General features: G+C 36.6%; 1 protein-coding gene across 1 annotated transcript in view; it reads right to left on the bottom strand.

The window, feature by feature from the left end:
- The window catches only part of Kcnh7 (potassium voltage-gated channel subfamily H member 7), a 450,110-nt gene extending 430,393 nt beyond the window's left edge, over window positions 1–19,717 (bottom strand). The window contains exons 1-2 of the mRNA XM_051184574.1: window positions 19,445–19,717; window positions 17,500–17,730 (exon numbers count right to left, since the gene is read on the bottom strand). Coding sequence (XP_051040531.1) covers window positions 17,500–17,730; window positions 19,445–19,520 — 307 coding nt within the window. The 5' untranslated portion in view covers window positions 19,521–19,717. The remainder of the gene's footprint in view (window positions 1–17,499; window positions 17,731–19,444) is intronic.
- Between the last annotated feature and the right edge of the window lie 4,527 nt (window positions 19,718–24,244).

The following is a 24,244-nucleotide window of genomic DNA, read 5'->3' as shown; positions in this document are numbered from 1 at the left end:
TTACGTCTGCATCTTTGCTGTTAATGCAATTCATCCTGATTGTCACGGAATCCTGAATTAAACAGGAGTGAGCTGAGCTATCACATCACTGTGAAAGTGGAAGTTTCTTTCCAAATGCAGATTTGGAAAGCCCAGATTCTGGGCTACAGTTACTGGGAATGGTTGTGCACAGATAAATGGTAAGAATTCAGGTTTTTTCTGGACTGCTGAAGTTTCAGGATAAAGCATGTCCAATATATGTCTCTGCATTTAAAAAGAAAACTAAAACTGAAGCATGTCTAAGGTCTTGATTTCCAGGTTGAAGTCCCAAGGATGACAGTTTACCAAAATTTAGGGTAGCTATAGTTTACTTCTTGAAGTTAGAATATCTTTCACAATTTTCTTATTCAGCCTCACCTGTGGTTTCACATTCCCTTTTGAATTTGTCAGTTTAACATGGGTCTTTAACTCAATTCCTTTACACAGTTTTATTTATTAACTCTTACATACCACTAACTAGATGCAAAGAATTGCTAGGGTTTTATAAATGCACACATAAATATTTTGATAAGACAGTAGTATTATCTCCACAGTTCTTGTTTCACTGATGATAGAATAATTGACAACTAACTTCAGTGAGTTGTAGAAAGTTATTGGTGCACACATAATCATGAGGCAGAGGCTGGGCAACTGACCCCACAATATGTATAATAATGCTTCCTGTTATTTTCTTCCCTTGGAATTATTTTTTCATTTATTGAGAGTATACTATATTTGCATAATTCCCCCCTTCTGTTTCCTCTGTACAAATTCTTCCATATACACTCCTCCTGCTCTTTCAATGGCCTCTTTCTTCATTAATTGTTGTAACACACACACACACACACACACACACACACACACACACACGTGTCTTCTAGAAATGTCAGAAGCTACACACACAAAGTCTTATAAAACTTGAACTAAACAAGAACAACTACATTAGACATGCTAACAGGAGGCTTTTTCTCTCCTCCTTCCCCAGGGGAACGTAGGCCAATTAGTTAGTCAGCATGGTTCCTTTCCTTTACATCATCTCTTTCAACCAGGTAAGACATTAACACTGTGTGAAAGAAGTAAATGATACATACAGTTCTAGTTGGGCTAAGAGAGTTTGCTGTACATTTTGATTCAGTCAGTGATTTAAAGAAATAATTTGTTGAGTAGCTGTCCTGGGTAAGACAATATGGAAATAAAGATAAGTTTGTGCGATTTCCAAGGCCCTTTAGAGGATATATATATATATATATATATATATATATATATATATATATATATATCAAGTAGTCATGCTATATTATACTGGTTATTAAACTTTACTGTATGTAAGAAATGGAAGGACTTCTTGTCTCTTCCTGTTATTTCCAGAAAAGCAAGGAATGGACCTTATAACCTGCACAGCAAGAAGTATGTGTTTATATCATAACATGTAAGAAAAGATTAGATATCTGCAAATTAAAATATAAAAATATCTGTATATTAGTCTGGGTTTTCTAGAGGAACATAACTTATAGAAGGAATATAAATATATATTATATAATGATTATAATAAATTCTATATAATATATATGTGTGTGATTTATTAGACTGCATTATTGGCTGCAGTTCAGCTGGTCCAACAGTGGCTATCTGCCAAGGGAAAGTTCAAGAATCCAGTAGCTGGTCAATCTATGAGGATGAATGTCTCAGCTGATCATCAATATGCACCAGAAACCCAAAGAAATAGGGTCTAATGTCAGCAAAGGAATGGACTTTGCAGTGAGAGTTATAAGGTCCATTCCTTGCTTTTCTGGAAATAGCAGGCAAAAAGATAGCAAGCTTCCTTATTTCATGTCCTTCATAGAAGCTGACAGAAGGTGTGGTCCATGTTAACAGTGGATCTTCCCACCTTTAAGATGTGGATTAAAATTGGGTCTTCCCGTTCACTTCAAATGATTTAATTAATAATAGTAGCATACAGGTGTGCCTATCCACTTGGGTTGTAGTAAATTCCAGATGTGGTTGGCAGTAGTGGTAGTTGTAATAGTAGTTGATGTCAAAGCTGATGACAGAAATAGCTTTCACAATCTGAAATCCAGAAGTGATTCACACCTTTCTGTTAAGACAGATGTGTGGACATTGTATGTCACTGAACCTGTGTGAAAAGGGTCAGAGTGGGCCAGTAGGGACCTTCAACAATGGACTCTGAAAATACACAAAGGATGCTCAGATGATGGCTGTCCCTGATAACTTCAGGAGCCTAGAGAAAGTTACTGAGTTTTTGAAAATCTTTTCATTGGCTACTAGATGAGCGTTCTATGATGGTGGATAAGTTAATCATCAATCAATAAACAGAAGCAGACACCCACAGCTAAACTCTGAGCCAAACTAGAATCCAGGTGCAAGAGGGAGGACAAGACCAGACTACAGAAACCCACAGAGACAGCTGACCTGAACAAGGGAGGAGTTAATGGACCCCCAGACTGATAGATGGGAAACCAGCATTGGACCAACTCAGATCCCCTAAACATGGGTCTCAGTTAGAAGGCCTGGGCAGTCTAAGGGACCTCTGACAGTGGAACTGGGATGTATCCCTGGTGCACAAAAGGACTTTGGGAACACATTCCCCATGGAGTGATACTCCCTTAACCTAGAGGCAGGAGGGAGGGCCTAGTCCCTACTCCAAATAACAGATTTTGTTGATCCCTCCTGGAAGGCATTACCCTCCCTGTGGAGGGGGGGCGGGGGTGGGATGGGAGGATGGTTGGGGGACATGGGAGGAAGGGAGAAAGGGAGGAAGGGAAGGAGGGAGGGAGGAAGGGAGAGGAAACTGGGATAGATATGTAAAATAAGAAACAAAATAAATAAAAAATAAAATAAGAAAAAAATCTTTTCATTGGGAACTATAAAGTACCCCTTTCTTTAGGTATGGTAAGGTTTTACAAAGGTAATATTTTAGAAGAGTAGTGTTAGTACCAAAAAAACTCCAATTCCCCAAACCTCAAAAGGCAGTCCAAATATCCAGAAAAGAGCTATATAGGAAGATTTCTGAGATTATGTAGAAGCCAGCATTCCTCGGGAACTTGTGGAACTGGTTCCCATCAGCCAAAGGGAGTCATGCTCTTGTACCTCTAGAACAGACTTTTGTCTATCTGTGTTACTTGTCAGTATATCAAAGCCCATGCTGGCTTCCAGGCTTCCTCAGTATCACAGGTACCTGGTATATGTTTCAAATTCTATGCTAGGATCCAAGCCCTTCTCACCTCCTCCCCTACCTCAACCTCCCTCCAGCTCATGGGCTTCCCTACCCAAGCTACACATTTTCCTTATAACCTGGCTTTTCTCACTGTTTTCTCCATGTTCTGCCCTGGCTTCTCTCACATTGTTTTCTCTATCCTCTGCTAGCCATGTCTAGTCTGCTTTCTATGTTCAGTCTACTTGTTGCTCTCTCTCCAGATGTCTCTGGCTGATCCCTCCTTGATATCTATAATAAAAGCCTTCCACTTAACTTTACCACCATGAACTGGTCATGACATCAGTTAGTACAAGTAGCAACATATTTTAATGATTCAAAAAATGACAAATATTAATATTATTTAAAATCCTGAAAACATACCTTATTACATAGTTACCCTAAATTACATGATTGCTAATAAATCATCAGAAATAATTTAGGCTAATATTTAACTTTTTATATGATATTATCAAGTATGAATACATTTAAAAAGGAGTTTCATCCAAAAATAAACAAAACTGAATTTTTGAATTATTTTTGTTGTTGTTTGTTTTGCTTTGCTTAAATTGAGTGAGGATTAATGAGGGAAGGATTACTTTAATTCTGAACAATGAAATTAGAAGCAATGAAGTCTCCTTTGCTTATATTTTCATGCCATTACTATGAAAAATACCATGTTTTTCAATTATTTTTGTAGAAGTGAGCACATGCAAGATATGTGGAAAGAAAATGCAATATCTCATTATCATGGAAGGGCATTAAAGGTAGACTCTCCACTGTTTCTTAGATTGTTAGTTGGGTTCATCCTTGTAGATCTCTGGGTATTTCCCTAGTGCCAGATTTCTCCTTAACTCTAAAATGGCTTCCTCTATTATGGTATCTCTTTTCTTGTCCTCCTCTATTCTTTCTCTGTCTCAATCTTCCTTTCCCTCAAATACTAGCTGAACTCCTGGAATCCAGTTACAGAGAGGGAGGAGTGAGGAGCAAAGGGATCAAGACCATGCTGCAGAAACCCACAGAATCAGCTGACCTAAACAAGGGGGAGCTCATGCATCCCAGTTTGCTAGCTGGGAAACCAGCATAGGACTGAACCAGCTCCCTTGACTGTGGGTGTTAGTTAGGAGGACTGGGTAGTCTATGGGGCCTCTAGTAATGGATCAGTATACAATGGACTTTGGAAGCCCATCCCACATAGAGGGATATTTTCTCAGCCTAGACAAATGGGGGGGGGGGAGGGCCTAGGCCCTGATCTAAATGATATGACAGACTTTGAAGACTCCCCATGGAAGGCCTCACTCATCCTGGGGAACAGAAAGGGGATGGGCTGGGGTTTGTTGGGGAGGACAGAGGAGGATGGGAGGGTGAGGGAACTGGGATTGACATATGAAACAACCTTGTTTCAAATTTAAACAAAAAAAGAAAAAGAAAATGTAATATCTTTTTGTTGTCTTTTTCAGGTATTTCATTATGCAGCTAACACCATTTAAAAGATTGGGTTTCATCTTCCTTCTTTTACATTTAAAATATATTTTATCAGCAATTCTTTAAGCCTCACCTTATAAGTACCCATATGACCATATTGTCTATCATCTTATAACTGCTTTTTATTTCTATAATAGAGCTGAAGCTCCCATAGACATTAAAATTTATTTTCTAGCACAGAAAAAAAATCAAGATGGCATTATAAAACTCATCCTTGGTAAAGATATTTAAAGCGGAAGCAGCATTGCTCACATTTTCAAAATGCCAAGACTAATAACAACTCTTTAATATGAAGTATTTGCCAAAGGGAAATTCATCATTGAAATTATTGGCATCTTCAAATGAGCCAGTAATTAAAATAAAATGCTGTATAACCCACACCATACATGTGTTGCAATGAATACATTTAAAATAATGAGAGTTGGTAGGTATGAAATTTCAGTAGTACGCCGTCTGTTCACTGTAGAAACATGAACTGTGAAGAAAGGAAGGAGTAATGCAGTTTTAGATTGTGAACTGACTAGAGGCTGTCTAATAGGACCATTGAATTTGAACATCATTAGTGGCATTTCTGTGGAGTTCTTCATTCAGGGAGCAAATTCTAAGAGCAATCTGGGAAGCCATAAATCCTACTGAGCCTTGGATAAGTGACATTCATTATAAAGAACACCTGGAGGGAAGACCTAAGCATTGAGTCACTGCTGCAGAGATCCGATTACCTGAGCTCTGCTTGTATTGGTTAAGGAAGGGAGCTGGGGCGACAAGAATCTTTTCCTGCCGCCTTTTGTTGTGAGTTATGTAGGACTGACTACGTGGATAAAGCTGCTAGTGTGTCTAACATGCTGTTCTTTCTGCTGCTGGGTTTTTCCTCACACATTACTGTTTAATTTCATTATTTGACATCACATAACATTCATGGTACAAAATACTCCTGTTGAATACACTAGCACTCTATACACTTTCTGTTAGTTTACTACCTTGTACAGTCATCGCTTTTTATATGAGCAAGACAACATTTTTATTTAAAAATCTATATTTTATAAAAAAAAAAAGCCTCCGATACTTAAAATTTTCATTGCACATTATAGGACAACAATAAATACTAAAAGCAAGTTAAAATCCAATTCATATTGTACAGAAAAGTGACAAAGATAATAAATGCTTTAACTTTTAAATGGTAAATTATTTCAATAGTAGTTTTTAAAATGGTAGTTGTTAAAATCTGAGACTTCAATTTTTGTTAGCAAATTACTAAGATAAAATATAAATATGACTGTCAGTTTTTTTAAAGAATTATCGGGGTATAAGAAAGAGCATTTACTAGCCAATTAGGTCTTCAGTATGTTCTCATTACTACCTAATTATAAAGATATCCAGCATCAGTTTTCTGGAAGTAATAAAAATAAAATGCTTCAGATATTTTCCATATATGTTCTTCAATAAATATTAGAGATTAAATTTAATGATCTGATAGTAAGATTATTTCACTGGTTTAACTAAAATTAAAAGGAAGGCCAAATATTGTTATTCACAAGAAAATACCTTCCATTTTGGAGTAAAAGTATAATAGAAGTATCAAATATGCATGCATCATTTTGAGACATAGACATTGTTTTATCCAACAGTCATACTTCTGGAAACATGTTCAAAGGAACACTCTAACTAAGCAAGATGCATATTTTGTTTTGGTACATGTTTACAACTGAACAAAATTAGAAACTGTAAAATATTTAAGTATTTTGGTAATAGTCTACTCTAATGAAATATTTTTTGACTATCACAATAATTTTGGGTTTTGACATGAAAAAAATCATGCAATAATTACATCAGGTTTTGATTCAGCATATTCTTTTTCAGTGATGAAATAAAGCTTTTCATTGGTTTACAAAATATAATGCCAACCTCATCTTGTTTTAACAGAGTCCATATGGTTAGATGCACAAAAGAAGCATATTTGCAAAGAAAATGATAAGAATATATGCCATAATTTATCTAGTTTGAATGCTATAGATATCTGTTTTCTATTTTCTAGACATATATTTGTATTTTATATTTTTTGCCAGGGAAATTAAATCACAAACACACACACACGCACACACACACAGAGAGAGAGAGAGAGAGAGAGAGAGAGAGAGAGAGAGGAGGTACAGAGAGAGGGGTGGATTATAAAACTACTTGCTTGCTGAGGTGTTGAAAACCTCAGGTTTCAGAGTACGACTGATGAAGTGTTTTTGAAACCATACAGATTTTACATTCTTATTCCATGAGGCAAGATTTATAAAGAAAATGACAAGAAGGGAAAGAGGAGAAAATGGAGAAGTAAATGTTTGGAGACTAGTGTAAGCATGAGTTTGTTTCTAGTATGTGATTTGTCGGAAGGGAAAGAGCTCAGAATAATTCAAGGAAGGCTTTAGAGTTATTTTCTCATGAGTATTTGGGGAAATGAAGGGAGGGCAGAGATGCCAACAACACATGGACAAGTTGGTACTTTCATTTACCTGTGTGTAGCCTCCAGAATTGATGAAGGATGTAGGCATTTGGTAGGTAATTGAAATGCTCTGACCATTTCTCCTACCAGGTCCACATAGAAGGGTAATTAGTAGTTATATATTTTTGGAGAATTCCAGGTGAATAAACATTAGCAATTCATTGTTTATACAATTAAACAATGGAGGACATTGATTTTTACATTAACATTTCACATTAACCAAAATGGGAAGCATATGATATTGAAAGAGAGAAAGAATGAATGAATGATATATTTATAGATCCTACCATAGAAAATATGTAGTATTTTCTTTTACAAAAATGTTAATGCCTAGACTTTTTTTAAAAATACATTTTCTACTTTTCCACTATTTCCTCAAGTCTTTAATAAGTGCCACCATGAGTACTTTCAAGATGTTAATGTTGAATAGAGAAGGCCAATTTGGAAACAAATTAGTCAAAACTTACTTTGTAAGTTTCCCAATAGAGATCTGAAAAGGAATGCCAGGGCATGTGGAAAAGGTGCCCAAGGATAGGGAACACCTTCAAAATGATCTGAGACTGACACTGTACAGGAGTTTTCTTAGAAATGGAGAAGTGTTGAAGGGTGCAGGAAGGTTGTGCTGTTATCCTCAGCGGGGGGGGGGGGGGGGGGGGGGGAGATGCTGAGGGCCATTGAGGAGAATAATTCAGATGTACTGCCTTACTGAGTATGGAATGTGAACAAAGAGAAAGAAAAGTAGAAGCATTTCAAATAAACTAGAGACTGGCCACATTAGTAAACTCAACTTTCCCCTTTAAGTAACAGTGCTGGTTTTGACAATTTGCATAATCTTTTGGTGATGGGCAGGGCTGGGGGAGGGGTTGTGCTAGTTTCATGAGACCAGGAGAAGAAAAGCACCTAGAATATGGGTTTTCTCCTTGGTAGTGTCCTAACCAGACAAAAGATATACCAAAGTTTAAATTGGCATATAATTTCTAATCTACAATTCAGAAAATTTTAAGAATAAGAGAATATATCTCACTATTATTCAAAGATTAAATTCCTAAAGTATCTACCCTCATTCTACTGAGTTTAAAACTACCAGATAGACATTCATTTTGTTCAATAAGACAAGTTTAAAATGCAAAATGTTTAGAGAAAACCACTCTTTTTGGTATGAGTTAAATTGATTATATCTTTATTTTACACAATCAATTAAATACATGATTTAAAAACAATAAGCACATTATAAAAGCATTTTATTAGAGCTACTATAATCATGTGTATGTGCTCAGACAAGTACAGACTGAAAACCTCATGCCCCTTGCTCTGTGCTCATTAATAGTTTGCTGAAATTCTCTCAATCACAAATTAACTAATCTGAAAATTCAGATAATAGGATGCTAGTGACTCATAATGTTTCCATGGTAAAGCAATAAAGTAACTTGTATAAAATACCAGACACAGAATAGGAAGTGAATTTGATTAGCTGTTAGAGAAAAGACTTATTTGCATAGAAGACTGCAGATCATATATGATAGGCATCTGGAATTAACATCTATAAGGCACACCCACTATGCATTCATTTGAATGTATACATCGGTAAAGATCAACTTTTAACATTTTAAAAATCAAATATATGGTTAAGGAACCTTTCTCAGAGAAAAAAGAAAAAAATTTTCAAGGAAACTAAGAAAGGTAATTGGAAACTTGTTTAAAAATTATTCACTCATAAACCTTTGTATGAATTTAACATTATTTTTTTCAAATAGATATGATATAAATTTATATACTGTAGAATGATTTCAAGATGAAATCTTCTCTAATAGTAAGAATTTTTTTGTTTTCAAATACCTGGCTTATCTTGATATTCTTTGAGAAATTTACTGCAAACTCACACCACTTATGTACTTTAATTTCTCTCGTCATGCTTGTCATTTTACATCATTAGTGCAAATTTCACTGAACAGAACCTGAAAGAATGCTTTGAAGAAAGGTATGTGATCTCTATGAGAGGAAACAGATATTGCAAGTTCCTGAACCTACACTGTTATTACATTTTTTGAAATCAAGGTTTTACACAATACTTAAAGAATTAATATCCAATCGAAACTAACAATCCATGAAAAATTAACATTCTCCTATTGATTGTGAGGGAAGAAAAAATGCAAATAACAATAACGCCTGCAGCCCTGAAAATATATGGTTGATTAAGATTTCTCAGAAAGAGAGGAAGGAAAGTGTTAATATAACTAAGAAAGGTTAATAGATGCTTGTTTAAAGCTGCCCACTATTATAAACCTTTGCTTGAATTTAACATTCATTTCTTTTCAAAATAGATATGTTTTAAATTTATATACTGTGACAGCAGTGTCTTCTGCTCAATCATTTCTGAAGAAAACTCTGTGAAAAGTAACACTATATTCCAAGGAGCTTGACATACCCCCAGCATTCTAGTTTGAAAGCATCTTTCAAACAGAAATTACACAAATCACCACCACCACCCATTTTTTTTTTTCAATCCTTCTTGCAAATCTCTCTCTATTATCACCCGCTACTGCTGATTTTATCCCTTCTAAGGAAAGAGCAGCACAAAGTGTTCTACCAAGACAAACCAGGTTTTTGTTTTGTTTTCATGTTTTTTGTTTGTTTGGTTTGTTTTGTTTTTGCAGAACTAGATGTATTTCATCAGTGGGAGGGATCACACGGTGCTCTCAGAGAAATTAGTGAGTTTCCATAGAGAAGGTACATTGTTTTTCTCAATTAAAATTAAGAAAATTTTATGGAATTTTCAGTTATAACAATGGGAGTCTAATCTAGGCTTTCTTGAAACTTGGTTGGGACAAGTGGAAACTTCAGTTTAATTGTTACTGGTAGGGCACACTGTATCTTATGGTGGTTAATACCTTCCAGATGCCTCACTACTACTTCTCAGTAGCCTACCCTTGTTACTAAAAGCATGCAGCATAGTTATGAAAAAGGAAAAACTAATATGGCATGTATAATTATTAATAATTAACTTTTTTGGACTTTACCCTTTCACTGTTGCATAACCTTGGTATATGAGTACTGTTACTTGAGATTAGATAATCTCAAGAAAACAGTGAGTGGAAATGGGTATAGAGGTGCAACTCTAGAAAACCAGCACTCATGAAGTGAGGTGGAAAGATTACAAGCTTGAGGGCAGTCTGGTTACATAGCAATTTTCCAGGTCTGTGTGAGCTACAAAATGAAACACTGTCTTAAAAGAAAATACTGAAGAATAATAATCCTAAATCCCATATAAAAATGTTAATATTGAGTAAAACAGTAGAGATACTGTCCCAAACCAAAAAGACATCAAGTAAGAAAACTACATAAGAGATCTGTGAGTTTGGCTACTAAAGATTTCTAGAGATAGTATTGAGTAACTGATAAGAGGCAAGTGATAGATGCATATAGTAACTCCAGAAACATTTCTGTTAAATAGTTCTTTTACTATTCCTTGTATATTTTTCTATTTATATAGTTATAGAGTAAAAAGAAGATTTATTCCTTAATAATATTAAACAAAGATATATGATCATTAATAAATTATAGAATATGATCATAAATAAATAACCTGAAGATCATTTATATGTGATTTAATAAATCAAAATATCACACTTTGCCTACCATCCATTTTTTCAAGACCTGAGCTTACTTTTATGACTTTATGGTATTATTTTTCATCCCATATTCATTGTCAATGAATGATTATTAAGTGCACACTGGAGGCCAGCATTGGTTTATATTTCTGGGTCCATAAATTATTAGGACTTAATATTTTATGATTGTGCTCATAAAATAGATAAATTCAACTATCATAACATAATATGATGCAGCCTGTTCCAGAATTTACATTGGAATCAAAAACCAAATGGTGAGAGATTCCGGGGAATGGACTCTGAAGGCAATCAGGAATAACCATAAAAAATGCCTTTTCTTTTGTCTTCAGAAGGGCAGTGATGGTTTCTGTATGGAGAAGAGGAGGGAAAGACCAAAGAGCAACTTTGAATAACCTATTACTTTTTGTATACAAAAGAAAATTTCTGTGTAGTGTCATGTTTCCTTGCCAGTGAACTTGTAGTGGTGGCCACACCCTTTGGGCTTGGTTTCAGGTGCAGATATGACCCATTATAACATAGAAGAGGGGCTGGCTCCTGCTCTCTTGGGTTGCAGAGAGCATCAGAAGAGCAAAGACTGAATCTTCTGGAATATGAAGAATGCAGTGGTTATTTACTCTTATCTGTGTTAAGTGCTTCCCTATAAATATCTATTTGTCATTTATCTTGGGTCTGGTGAACTCATTTTAACCCTGCCTTCAATTCTCGGGATTGCATATTGCCTGGGTGCAATAGGTGTATGTATGTGTGTGTCTGTGTATGCATATGTATATAAATATATCTTACAATAATCAATTATGTTTGAAACCTCAAATTTACAAGAGAAACCAATTTGCTAATTTACTCAACTAATTGATCTTCATTGAACACATTACAGAGAAGAAACTATGTTACTAACAATGTTGTGCAAGAACACTTAGCTTTGAAAAAAGAGATGCTATTTTCCAGTATGAATGAGTAAAGGAAAATAAGAAAATGAATTTTGGTCAAGTTATCCTTGGTGTTTGGAGCTGAGAACTTACCTTGTTTTATCCAAATACGCCTTGCTTGAAAATACTTCAAATGACTTGACAGATTTATATGACCTCACCTGGATGGCATTGCCCTACATGTGGAATTCGGGTGGGGTGATGGGAGGGGAGGGTGGTCAGGGTGCATATGAGGGAGGAAAGAGAGATGGTGAGAGGGAGGGAAGAAGGGAGGGATGGAGGGAGAGGGAACTGGGATCGACATGTAAAATAATAATAATAATAAAAATAATTCCTGTAAACCTTATTCTTGAATGCCACCTTCAAAGAACACTGAAAAGGAGTCTAGAACTTTATCTTGAGTGTTCTAATGAGTATGAGTATGTAGCCAAGTGTCTCACATGGATGAACTGAATGAATAGTAAGGTCAAGCTGTTAAGAGTTCAGGACCCATCGATTTTGAACTGCATGTGATCTGACAAGTGACTCAATTTCTCTCGTCTCAATGTTCTTTCTGCAAAAGGTGAAGAGTAGAACGTGTGGTTCATGGAATTATTATCCTCTTTATTTCATGCATAAAATTTACTTACAGTGATACTTAGCTTCACTAAGTCATCAGTGTGGTTCATGTTTTAGCAACAGCCCTCTGATGACAACAGAACGGGGAAAAGAATACTTCCATGCTTCAAAGAGTGGGTCATGCAGACTCCAATCAGACAACTTGACAGCAGATGGAGAAGTAGGAGTAGTATTGTGAGATATTTGTTGACCAAACATTTAGGAAGAAGGGGAAAAGTTATAAATATTTCCAGGCTTCTAATTCAAATGGCAGTAAGACTGGTTCATCACAGAATTCTATACTATACCTGCTACTTCCCCATAGCTCAACTGTCTAAGCATTCTTTCAGCAGTTGGCTGGAGCAGACCTGATGCCTATTTATAACCCACAGCCAAAACAGACCGCAGAGTAAACACAACCCCTTAGAATTCAGCAGAAGGAAGCTGCTCTGACCAGCCTACTCTGTGCCTTGAAATTGACCTGCTCTCAAGCCATTTAGGGATAAAATCAAGCAAGCAGTCATCTCCCAAGCCACCAGTAAAGGTTGGGTATTTTTTGCATCACTGATCACAGGTGTAGAGCTGGAGGGTGGTGTGCCAAGATAGGATCAGGCCATTCCTATCTTCAGGACATTTTGGTTTCACATGAGACAATAATGAAATAAAATTTTCAGACCGTGGGGACGACTTTTTCAGAATGGTTATTTTACTAACAGATACAATGGCTCAAACATAATCTACAGAAGGTGTGAGGTGTTAGAAAAAATTAGATCTATGAAAGAAAATGAATTTTAGAATCTCTGATGTTATAATACCCTGCTGAATAAAGTAGGGAGAAGTCAGGATAAGAGAAAGAAAGTGACAATGAAACAAATCTCAGACAACACACTCCTTGGAAATCTTTTCTGTTGCTTGAATTTCATACACACAAACTATATTTCTATTTCTGTTTTTAAAACCACCATCTGCAGCTCTACTACACAATCCAAGAATTAGGAGAGCTGAATATATTATGTGCATAAAGCTTATGTAAAGCTATTATAATAGTTATTTCATATGACTAAAATTTTAACTAAAGTACATTGATTCTTTAAGACATCATAGACATCATTTTAGTGGGCAAGTAAGGAAGTATGATTAAAAAGTATGTATTAATAGTTATTTTATTATTGTGTAATGATTGACCTTAAGTGTCATATGATATCTACATACTTTTTATTTGTTTATAAGCAACTTCTCAGAAACATCTCTGGTCCAGAAGTTGCAGATGAACACTACTTGTTCTGTCATACAAATGCCTTCAGAGCAGAGACCCCCTTGTGCATTCGTCATACCTATGATGGATGTGTCACCTAAGATAAAGGTAACATCCAGGGTGAATCTTCACTCATACTAGCAAAACAGCACCCTTTAGGTCTTTCTGTATAGCTTTCAGGAAGGAGAGACTCAATGTTAACAATCCAAAGCCACTTCCAATTTCAGGGGAATTAAACATTGCCTGTGGAACTCTGAGCAGATCAGGCAAGGACTCTCCTCAGCCACTGTCCATCCTCCAGCTATTGAAAAACAGCACAAAGACAAGAAAAGCAATTATATACTAAACTGATTGAATAATAAAATTCCATCTGCACTGTGTCTGTCTGATTTCCACTTCTCACACATTTCAGAGCCTGCTTTCCTTTTGAATAAAGGTGTTATTTGTCCAGGAGAAGTTTACTTTGGGTTTCTAGGTTTTGGAAGTTGCTTGGTGACTTGTGTTTTACACTTGAATACAGCTGAACAGTTTTAGAGTTTCAACAGGCAATTTCTATGACATGATATTTGCCCTCTCAATCAAGTATACAAGTAAATTATGGCAGAGCCAATTAAGCTATTCTTTTATTTTTCTTATTTCCATCACCTACAAACCACAAACAAGACAATAACCAGTGTTTTCTAGTTCTCAATTACTAGTACTCTCAAGGTATGTTTTTTTTAATATGAAGGCATCACAGTATTAAAACACAGGCCCACCCTTATATAAGTCTCAGTGTAATTATAGTTTTATATAATTAGACTTTCCTGTCAAAAGATTTACAGCTTTATCACCTCAAGCAACATTCAGAGCTGCCAAGAATGATTTATGCAATAATGACTTAAACTGTAAAATAGAACTCTCAAAGGAAGGATTGTCAAGTTCTTCTACTTCAGATAAGTGTTTTTATTTTTCTTTTAAGAATCAATATTCTGGTAAACAGCAACCTCTCCTCTACCTAGAATATTCACATACTGAGCAAGGTAGGAAGTATTGTTTCCTAGTGGGCTGTGCAGCTCATGATGCTTCTGTTGGGACTCACTGCATACATCTCTGGCTTTCACTGCTCAGGAAACCAGTGGGGCCCCTTCAGAAAATGAGCTTTCAAATGAAATGCTTTACTCCTCAAAATAGTTTTCCTGCTTCATCATGAATGAATGCTGAACACAGAATATAACAACTGCTCCTAACTTTCTCATTGTATTTATTACATAACTTATCTATTTCATTGAACTTCTGAATTAGTAAGCAAAGAAAGTATTTAGCAAAGAGAATCAAGACTTAATCCAGACCATCAAAGTAAATGACCTCAGTTAAAAAGAATGAAGGAAACTTTCATAAACAAACCAATCAAAATGTTTCAATGTTTTTTTTTCCTGGCTTGCAGCAGGTCAATAAGAGGTGATGCTATATCAAAGTGTTTGAATCTTCTAAATCTTCACTGATTTTATAGCTGTCATGTGAATAAAGCAGTCAATACTCAAGATTCTATTCAATGCACTGGAACTAGCATCAAAGCTAACCACTAGTTTTTTGTATCCAAAGTAGATAAACATATCTGTATGCTAAAAACATCCAAGGGGATTGAATTTAATAAATTTTCCTTGAAAAGTAGAAAAACTGAGTTCATCTATGCATTTCCTCTACCAATTAAAGCTGAATAAACAGTTTCTTGCTAACACTAGAGATAGTTTACAATCTTTACGAAAAACTGACATTGCTATATTTGATGAGCTTCCAAACAAAGACTCCTTGTATGAAAAAACATTATTAATTCATATAGCTAAGGAAACCATTCAGGCATAGATTTGCAATTGTCAATGCACTGAAATCTTCACTACTCTGTAACCAAGTTTGTGGCTATGCAAAATTATTTCTGAAAAGTGTTCTGAGCTCATTTTGTGGTTATAGTGAATTAAGTGATCAGGGTTCAAAACTTCCACATTTCAGTTACACCATAATAGATACAATTCCTAGTTGAGACCATTCTGAAAAAAATGTACTTAATATATAACTGATTTAGTCCAAGCACAACTTTAATTTTTTGAGATGGAAAAAAATCTGAATCAGTCTTGGGCCATCATGCATCGAATAACCACAACATAGACCATGTCAACTATATGCCTTACAGTCAGTCAGAAAAGAAACAACACTGAACTTCTTACACTTTCAAAGATCTAGTTTCTTGGCATCATATAGACAAATGAGATAAGTTGCAGTGCTCTGTGAGAGTCTTGATACAGAAATAGTTTTAGAGAGTGGAGCCATTGGGCTATTTATAATGCACAATGTTTTGATCAAAAAGTAAGAGGTAGCTGGGAAGAATTAAAGAAACAAGCTCTGCTGTTTGATAATCATAAAATTGCTTTCATTCCAAAGCAATAGAAGGTTATATAAACCTGTTTTTCCAGTAATACCTAGTTGCAAATACCCACCCAATTTCATCTTTATAAATGGAAAAATCCAGTAATTAAGAATTATACAATTCTTACCATGACACATTTAATTATAAGAAAATAAGAGACCCAAAATTATATGAAAGGCTTTGAAGACTCCCCAAGGAAGGCCTCACCCTTCCTGGGGAGCAGAAAGGGGATGAGCTGGAGTTTGGTGGGGGTGATAGGGGAGGATGGGAGGGTGAGGGAACTGGGATTGACAAGTGAAAGAAACTTGTTTCAAATTTAAATAAAAAGGGAAAAATCATTTACTGAATCCTATATCAACTAACATAAAAAATAAATAAGAGAAAGTATTATAATTTCTTTTGCTATTTTTTCTCTCTAGTTTTCAAAGGAGTCATAATATAGTATAGACTATACTATGACAGAGTCTCTGTAGCCTCACTAATTTTCATATATGCAACAGGGAGAAATAGATCATTCAATTTTTTCAAAAACTACAAGGTACATGTATTCTATAAGTGTTTTATTAAATTGGCAAATGCCATTAAGTGTGCACATTATATATCTACATTTATATTAAAAAGGGTTATATGAAAATCATATACAGCAACCTGTTTATATTCAGTTATCTATATCTGAATATAATGAACACACAGGTGAATGTGTGTGTGGGAGGGGATATGTGGTACAGTATAATTTCATGTACAGTGCTCTCAGGGCAAGGCTACAACAAGGTAGTATATCCTTAAAATTGAAATAATGGTCTTAACTTTGAAATATTAGTTTAGCTATTGTGGACAAGTAAATACTAACAACCCTGCATACTTACAGATACTTTTCTGTATTTCTTATAGCAAATAATGCGTTCTATATTTATTTTTTAACTTATGTATCTACCCAAATTCAGTGGCTCAGTTATTGAAGTTACTAAAAACTCTGCTTAATCTTCTCAAAAAAAAAAAAAAAAAAAAAGGAAAGAGACAAGAAGTTCCATCCATCAACACTTAAAAAGCCAAGAAACATTCATAATGGTACCAATCTTCAATTCAGATTAAACAGTTTCCAAGAAGACCTTGTGAAATATGTTCAAATGCAGGCAAATAAAATGTGTTTCTCTTACACTATGTATAGAATGGTGAAAACAGTGAATTACTAATCTTCACATTATTTCTTTAAAACATGTCAGGGCTGACATATGACATTTTTGTCTTCGGTGACATTAAGTTACTGCACCTCTACAGAGTTCAAACAAGGTACCATTACACAAAGAAGGATTTTTTCTACTGCTCCAATAATAAGAATATCCATATTTCTTGGATACTAAGACTTTATATTTAAAATAATCTATCTACAATTAATTATATGGTGTTTTTGCATGTGAACTTTGAGTAATAAAAATTTCATTTCAAGAGAATCAAGTACAAGGAACCCTAAACAGGTCCACTTTACCATTTTTATGATAGTAGGTGACCTCCACTTTCCTCTCTTCTGACCCCAGCAACGCCTGTGCAATTTGGGCAATATCATGCCTCTTGGTCTCAGGCCCATGGAGAAAGTCGCAGGTGCACGGCTTCTGCATGACATCTGGCCTGGAGAAACCAGTCATCTCGCAGAACCCGTCATTGCAGTAGATGATGGCACAATTCTGCACTCTGGCATTTGCAATGATAAATTTTTTATCTGCAATAAGAGAGTAAGGCATCTTTTAAAAATCTTCCACAAGGTTCTCACAAACACTAAAACAATTTGTTGCATAATAAGGGTCTGAAATGCAATTGCTTCTCCCAAATGCTAATTAGTTAGGCCTCTCCCTAACTAAAGAAGTAAATATCACACACACACACACACACACACACACACACACACACACCTCTACAAACTTTAAATGTGAATTCAGTGGCACTAAGTATTTAATAGAAAAATTAAGAAAATTATTCTTCAATTTAAAGAACAGAAGTTTCCAAGTTATCTAGTTCTCAAGCTCTGCGAATCCCAGGGGTCCTAGTGGACAGGCAGACAGACAAGCAGCCTGCCAATGGATAGTTCCAGAATGCCACTTAATTGTGTGATTATTTTTTTTTTCTAAGCCTGAAAATTGAAACATCCTGTAACTGTCAGTTATCTCACTTCAACTTTGCCTAGACCTTAAAATGTAACTTTCTTAAAGCACTTATTATTCTTGTATTTTTTATTGTTGTTGTTTATTTTTTTGTAGGGAAGGCATATATGTTTGTAGTTTTTTACACATGGTGTATTTAAGACAATTATCTTTAGCAATACAATTATTTCAGTTTTATTAACACTAAATAAGGTAAAGCCTCACACTCTCCATAATGACCGATTCCAAAAGATAAAAAAATAACACACACACATATGCATTAATGATGACATTAACACATTTTAAAAACTTTTTCTTTGTAACAAGATAGATGGTTTTGTGCAATAGTGGATATTCTAATACAAATCACACTAAGTGTGCTAGCAAACTATATTTGTTATTTCCAGAAAGAATATGAAAGCAGGATAGGGAAGTCAATTTGTACAAGACCATATCGTCACACTATTAAATGCAGTACTGGAAAATTTGTAAAGTAGGCACATAAATGCATGTTGAGGTAGATTTAGTGCAAAACATAAATGGACAACTATAGAATTTTAAATGACATTTATATAAAATAATTCCTAGTGGTTTGCTTACATGAGTACATTAAATTTATCAACATTCAGTCTCTGTGGGATTTACGGAGTGTACTTGGATTTTTAAATTCCCAGACGGCATGTTTAGGGGAGCCACAGAGACACACATATACACATATATGTGTTTTGGGTGATGAGCTTCTGGCACTACTCTTCATATTATTCTTTATCGTCTATTTTCAGCTTCCATACAAAGTTCAGTTTTAGGAGCCAACTATCATCAAGCAAGCATCGTTGGCAATCCACAGTCAAGCAGTTTATGAAGAAAACACAGTCTGCATAGCCATTGGCATCGCTACTACCATTTATATGTCCTTGTTTGGAACCTATGGTCAGCTCTGCTCCTGACTTTAAAAAGTCTGCCACAGAAAAGCCTATGTTATAATGCAAGCCCATGTTATACCGCACGTTCCCTTTAAGGTAGTAGTCTAGTAGGGCATGAAGTAGCAAGGCAGATAATGGAGCAGTGGGAGAGGAGGATCAAATTGCCTTGTACAATGGAGTCCATAACCTAAAACGTAAATCCCAATTAATATTAGAGAGAGAACACTCCCGCTGCCACCCGAACTGCCTGGCTGTGTCTGGCTTTCCCAGCTTCTAACTTGACAGCCTGGAGTTGTCCATCTCCCTATCTTGGAAGCGACTGACGGACGCCAAGTGCTCTACCAAAGCCGAAAGCAAGCGAAAGAGAACTTACTCTGTCCTTCAAATTTCCGTATGATGGTCCCCAGGAAGGTGTTTTGCGGTGCCACATGCCCCCTGCGAACAGGCATGTTGCCCGGGTCTTAGCCAAGCGCTCCAAGCTCGGAGTTCTCCCGGGATGTCTCCCGGGCTAGAGCCCAGGCCGGCGCGCAAGCCGCTCTTTGTGGCAGCGCATCTTCTTTGGGGAGCAGAAATCTCTTCCCATTAGCACCACTTCGAGACACCCGCGTTCACCGCCAGAGTCCAATCCATCCCGCTCACCTTCCGGAGGGGGGCCTCTCACCGGTCTGCCGCGAGTGAGAGGCTTGGGGGCGGGGAGGGGAGGAGGCGGGGTGCAGGAGGCGGAGGGGGAGGGCCGAGGAACGCGGGGGGCGGGGTGGGCCGAGTGGGGGGGGCGGGGAGTCACAAGGGCAATCGATCTGTTTCTCTTCTCCCAAACAGCGCCAATTTCCCAGTGCGCTTAACCTGGCTGTTGCCCAGAGCCCCCAAAATTGCTGGTAGGCGGGTGTGGGGTGGGGTAGAAGACTTGTGCGCCTTTTGCAGGAAGGGGAAAAAGAAAAGGAAGCAGGGTGGGGGTTGACGTTTCTGTCCCCGCCCTCTCCCCCTACACACACACACACACACACACACACACACACACACACACACCACACCACACACACACACACACACACACACACACACACACACACACACACACAGTGCCTTTATCCTGGGAGCTTAGCTTGGGCGCCACAGCTCGGGTTACTCAAGCATGCCTTAGCGGAAGGCAGCCAAGAAATCTCCAAAACTCAGTGATAAAACAGCTACTCTGGGAAGGAGATCTCTGTCGCCACTAGCCACAGGGCTCCATCCTTAAGCGCCTTGCACGGAGGTAGCTAACACACCCTCAGCTGCAAAGAAAAGACAGGTGGGAAGCCAGCCCTACAGTAAGTGTTTCAAAGCTCTGCTGGCGTTCAGGATACTGAAGATCTATGATGTGCTACCTAAGAGTGCAGGTGCAATTTCAAGGTCCAGCTTGGAACCCTCAGGGGTGGTCCCTGAATGAAGCCGGTGCTATCCAATGCTGAGCTAAGCCTCTGAAAGACTGAAGGCTATCAGCACCGCTGAGCATGATGGGTTTCCCTGAGGGAGTCCCCAAGGAGTTACAACGTTTAAGGGGCGACTGGTTCTCCAAGGATTTGAGGTTGCCAGGAGGTTGATAAGGTCAAAGATTGTGTAAGCAAATGGTACAAAACAAGGCAAGAGTTTGGAATGGGTGAGGCTGGGCGCCAGGAACAAAAGGTGGGTGGGGCTATGAGTTCTCAGCCTTGGAGTGACCTCCCTTGCTACTTACCTTTCAAACATACAAGCCAGTTCCTTCTGCTTTCTCACCTTTTCTAAGGGAGCGCTTGCATAAGACAGGAAGAGATTCAAAGGATAGCATCAAGACCTCTTGATTCTTCCTTCTCAGAGTCTTCCAATGTGCGAATCTCCTCCTGGTTTACATATACTTCGGTCCAAATACTTCAGAGTACTTAAGGCAAGCTATGCTAGAAAAACATCTTTCAAAGTTGTTCTTGTTTTTTTTTTTTTTTTTCTAGTTTCTTTTCCTACCCCTTGCTTCTTTCCCTTCATTGATGTTATCATCTGTAATAGACATATCCACACTCTTTTTTTTTGTATTTGCTACCATTTCATTCTACAAAAGAGAGTATAGACAAATCTCTTGTTCCTGTCTGGCAATAAATATCCATGGACTTCCATCAGGACACATAGCTGTATGCTAGAGGGTCTCTGATAGGTCAGCGCATTGTCCTTCTTTGTCTGTGTCAGTCAGTTCTTATTGTGTTAGTTACAGCTCATATCTGAAGTGAAATAATGAGAGTGGAACTAAGTGTCAAGAAGCAAGGTGAATCACCTATTTTGTAGGAAATAGGAGACTAACATAACACTTTATATGTTCCATAAAACATACACCCCCCCAAATTCAAATAAAAACAAAACAACAACAACAAAAAAACCCAAAGGAATTCTAATTATTTCATATGAAAGTATTGAAAACTACCAAAGGGAACACAGTTGAAACTTCTAGTTAATTAGCTTAAAATTTTTTTAATAAGTACAATTTTGTTCCTTGTAATACTGAGAGCACACACTTTCCAGGTGCCTGGTTTATTTTATCTTCTTTTACGTTGTAATAGACTATTTTGTCATTTGCTCCCTAGCTGTAGCTGGCCTTGCAAGAGGAGTTCCTCTTCCAGATGCGGAATGCTTGGAGCTATCCGTGGTGCTGACTCTGATACTGCTGTTAGTGAGTGGTTATTGAAGTCAACCAATGACAGTGGAAAAGCAAACTCAGTCAAGTGGCTGCTAAGCCACAAAGCCAGATCTTAGTCACCAAATGCCTAGAAAAATACACGTTTCTATTTTTGACACATTTCTTAAACACCTTCCCTTTTTACTTAGCTTTTGAAATCCAAATTTACATCTCTCCCCAAATCAAGGACTCCAGGGAAAGAAGAATAATCTACAAATTGTGTGGATTATAAATTTTACCTATAAAGTTTCATAGCCTATAAGGTTTCATGATACAATAATACAATAGTAAGTTGTAACAAAGCAGAATGGCTGGCTAATAAATTTTAAATGACTCGTAAACTCAGCAAATGAATACCACCTTAAGGTAATAACTATCCCAATGTGTTTTGAAATGCAAATGTTTCTCTACTATAGGAAAAGAAGAATTGTTGTGCAATGTTTCTATCTGTGACTGTGCCAATGACTGTCACAGGCTACTGCATTTGTAAACCCTGAAACTCCACTTCCTTCAAGAAGAAAAATGGAATCCTATTCACTAGTGTATTTTCTCCTTAGCTACAACTCTCAAAATTGTATGTTTGGATTAGCTAATAAAATACATGTTACATTTCCATAGCTTGCATAATATTTAAGTGAGATCATAGGGTTCACATTTTCTTAGCCATATTCAAGTGTCTATGCACAATCATAGAACATTCCATAACTCATGTATATATTGTAATTGGTTGACTTGAACAGAAGATTAAAGGCATTCTGTCTCTAAATGACCCCAGTAATTGTGTTCATGCATTATATATTGGCCTAGTGGAGGCAAGTACATTAATCTATATTCACCCAATAACAGAATAAAACCAGAGGGTGACAACCAGGGCTTCTTGCTGGCTGGAAAGTAATTTCTTTTCATCCCCATCCTCTGTAAAAGCTAACTTCAGATATGATAAATTTTATCTTTGAAGTTTTGGAGTTATACGTCCAAATACTAGTTACATAAACTGAACTCTCAAATTTCCACGAAGTTTACAGCTTGACACTCAGTCACCTAATTATGAGCAAAGATACATAATAGATGAATATGCCTTTTAAAACTCATAGTTACTCACATTGCTTTGAAAATAACCTACTAAAGATTTAAATATATAAATGTTCTAACGATGCCTGGTACATTATAATAATATTTTACACATACATTTATGCATATATGTGTGGTACTGGGTGTATTACTTAGTAATAAAGCATGCTTGTTTATTATCCTTGGCAATCTAGGCTAAATTCTTAGCTTTTTTTTATATGAACATCTCTTAAGAATCTATATTAGAAAAGTTTTAGGCATCATATATGGCTTCTCCAGTCTTTCCAGAAGAAATAGCAACCATCATGGAATATTTAAATGATATTCTTATGCTAAAAAAGAAAAGAAAACTCTTAGAGCAAATAAATGGTATTACTTTAGCATTTTTCTGTTTTTGAAGTGATATAGAAAATAATTTGATGAGTTTTATGTAAAATTTTTGCACAATTTAGCAAAACTCTATGTTATTGATCTGATGCCCACAATACATCATTTGAATGTGTATCTTAATGTGGTCTTCTCTGGAGATGCTGTATTGTCCCTTACTAACTGGGTTACATCTAACTTAAGAAACATCTGACTTTACATTTATGAGTTAGACATATTTTGGCTTGTTTTATCCTCTGTAGCTTGGAGTCTCCTAAGAGGCAGGAATGTTTAAATCATCTGTTAACATAATAGTATGTTTGTGCAGGTTGGAGTAGAGGAAAGACTAGCCTCTAACATTATACTATTTTATTATAGTGGAATTCTGGTATGGGAGATGGCTCAACTGTTGAAGTACTTTGGGCACATCATGACAATCTGAGTTCTCATGGCCAGGCTTGGGATTCCCATCTCTCACAGAGAAGCCAGGTAGTATGGCTTGACTGTAACACCAATGCTGGGCAAATGGAGACAGGTGTATGCCAGAGCTTTTAGCCAGACCACGTATTTGAAACAGTGAGCTCAAGTTTCAGTGAGAGATCTTGTCCCCCAAAATAAGGTTGAAAGCAACTCAGGAAGATACCTAATAACAATCTCCAGTATCTTAAAATCTAAGGGAGAGAGTGATATTGGGAGATACCTAACATTGATCTCTGGCACACACCACACACACACACACACACACACACACACACACACACACACACACTAATATGCCCACCACACAAAAAACATTAAAATAAAACAGAAATTATTGAAAATATTTCGAATATGCATTGGTGGCTTCATTTCTCAAATCAGTAGAACAATTCCTGATTTTCTGGTTTGTGTGAACAATAAGTAAAAGACACATATAAATATTTAGCATAAAATCTGGTATGTAATGAATGATTCATTTCATTGCTGATATATTAAACTGACTATAGTGACAGAGTTCTGTGAAGACTCAGGTGGACATCTCCTTCCTAAAGTATACCACCAATTATTATAGAAAACAAC

The sequence above is a fragment of the Phodopus roborovskii genome, unplaced genomic scaffold (assembly GCF_943737965.1).
Source record: "Phodopus roborovskii unplaced genomic scaffold, PHOROB, whole genome shotgun sequence".
Classification (NCBI taxonomy): domain Eukaryota; kingdom Metazoa; phylum Chordata; class Mammalia; order Rodentia; family Cricetidae; genus Phodopus; species Phodopus roborovskii.
This window is presented reverse-complemented; position numbering and strand designations above follow the sequence as displayed.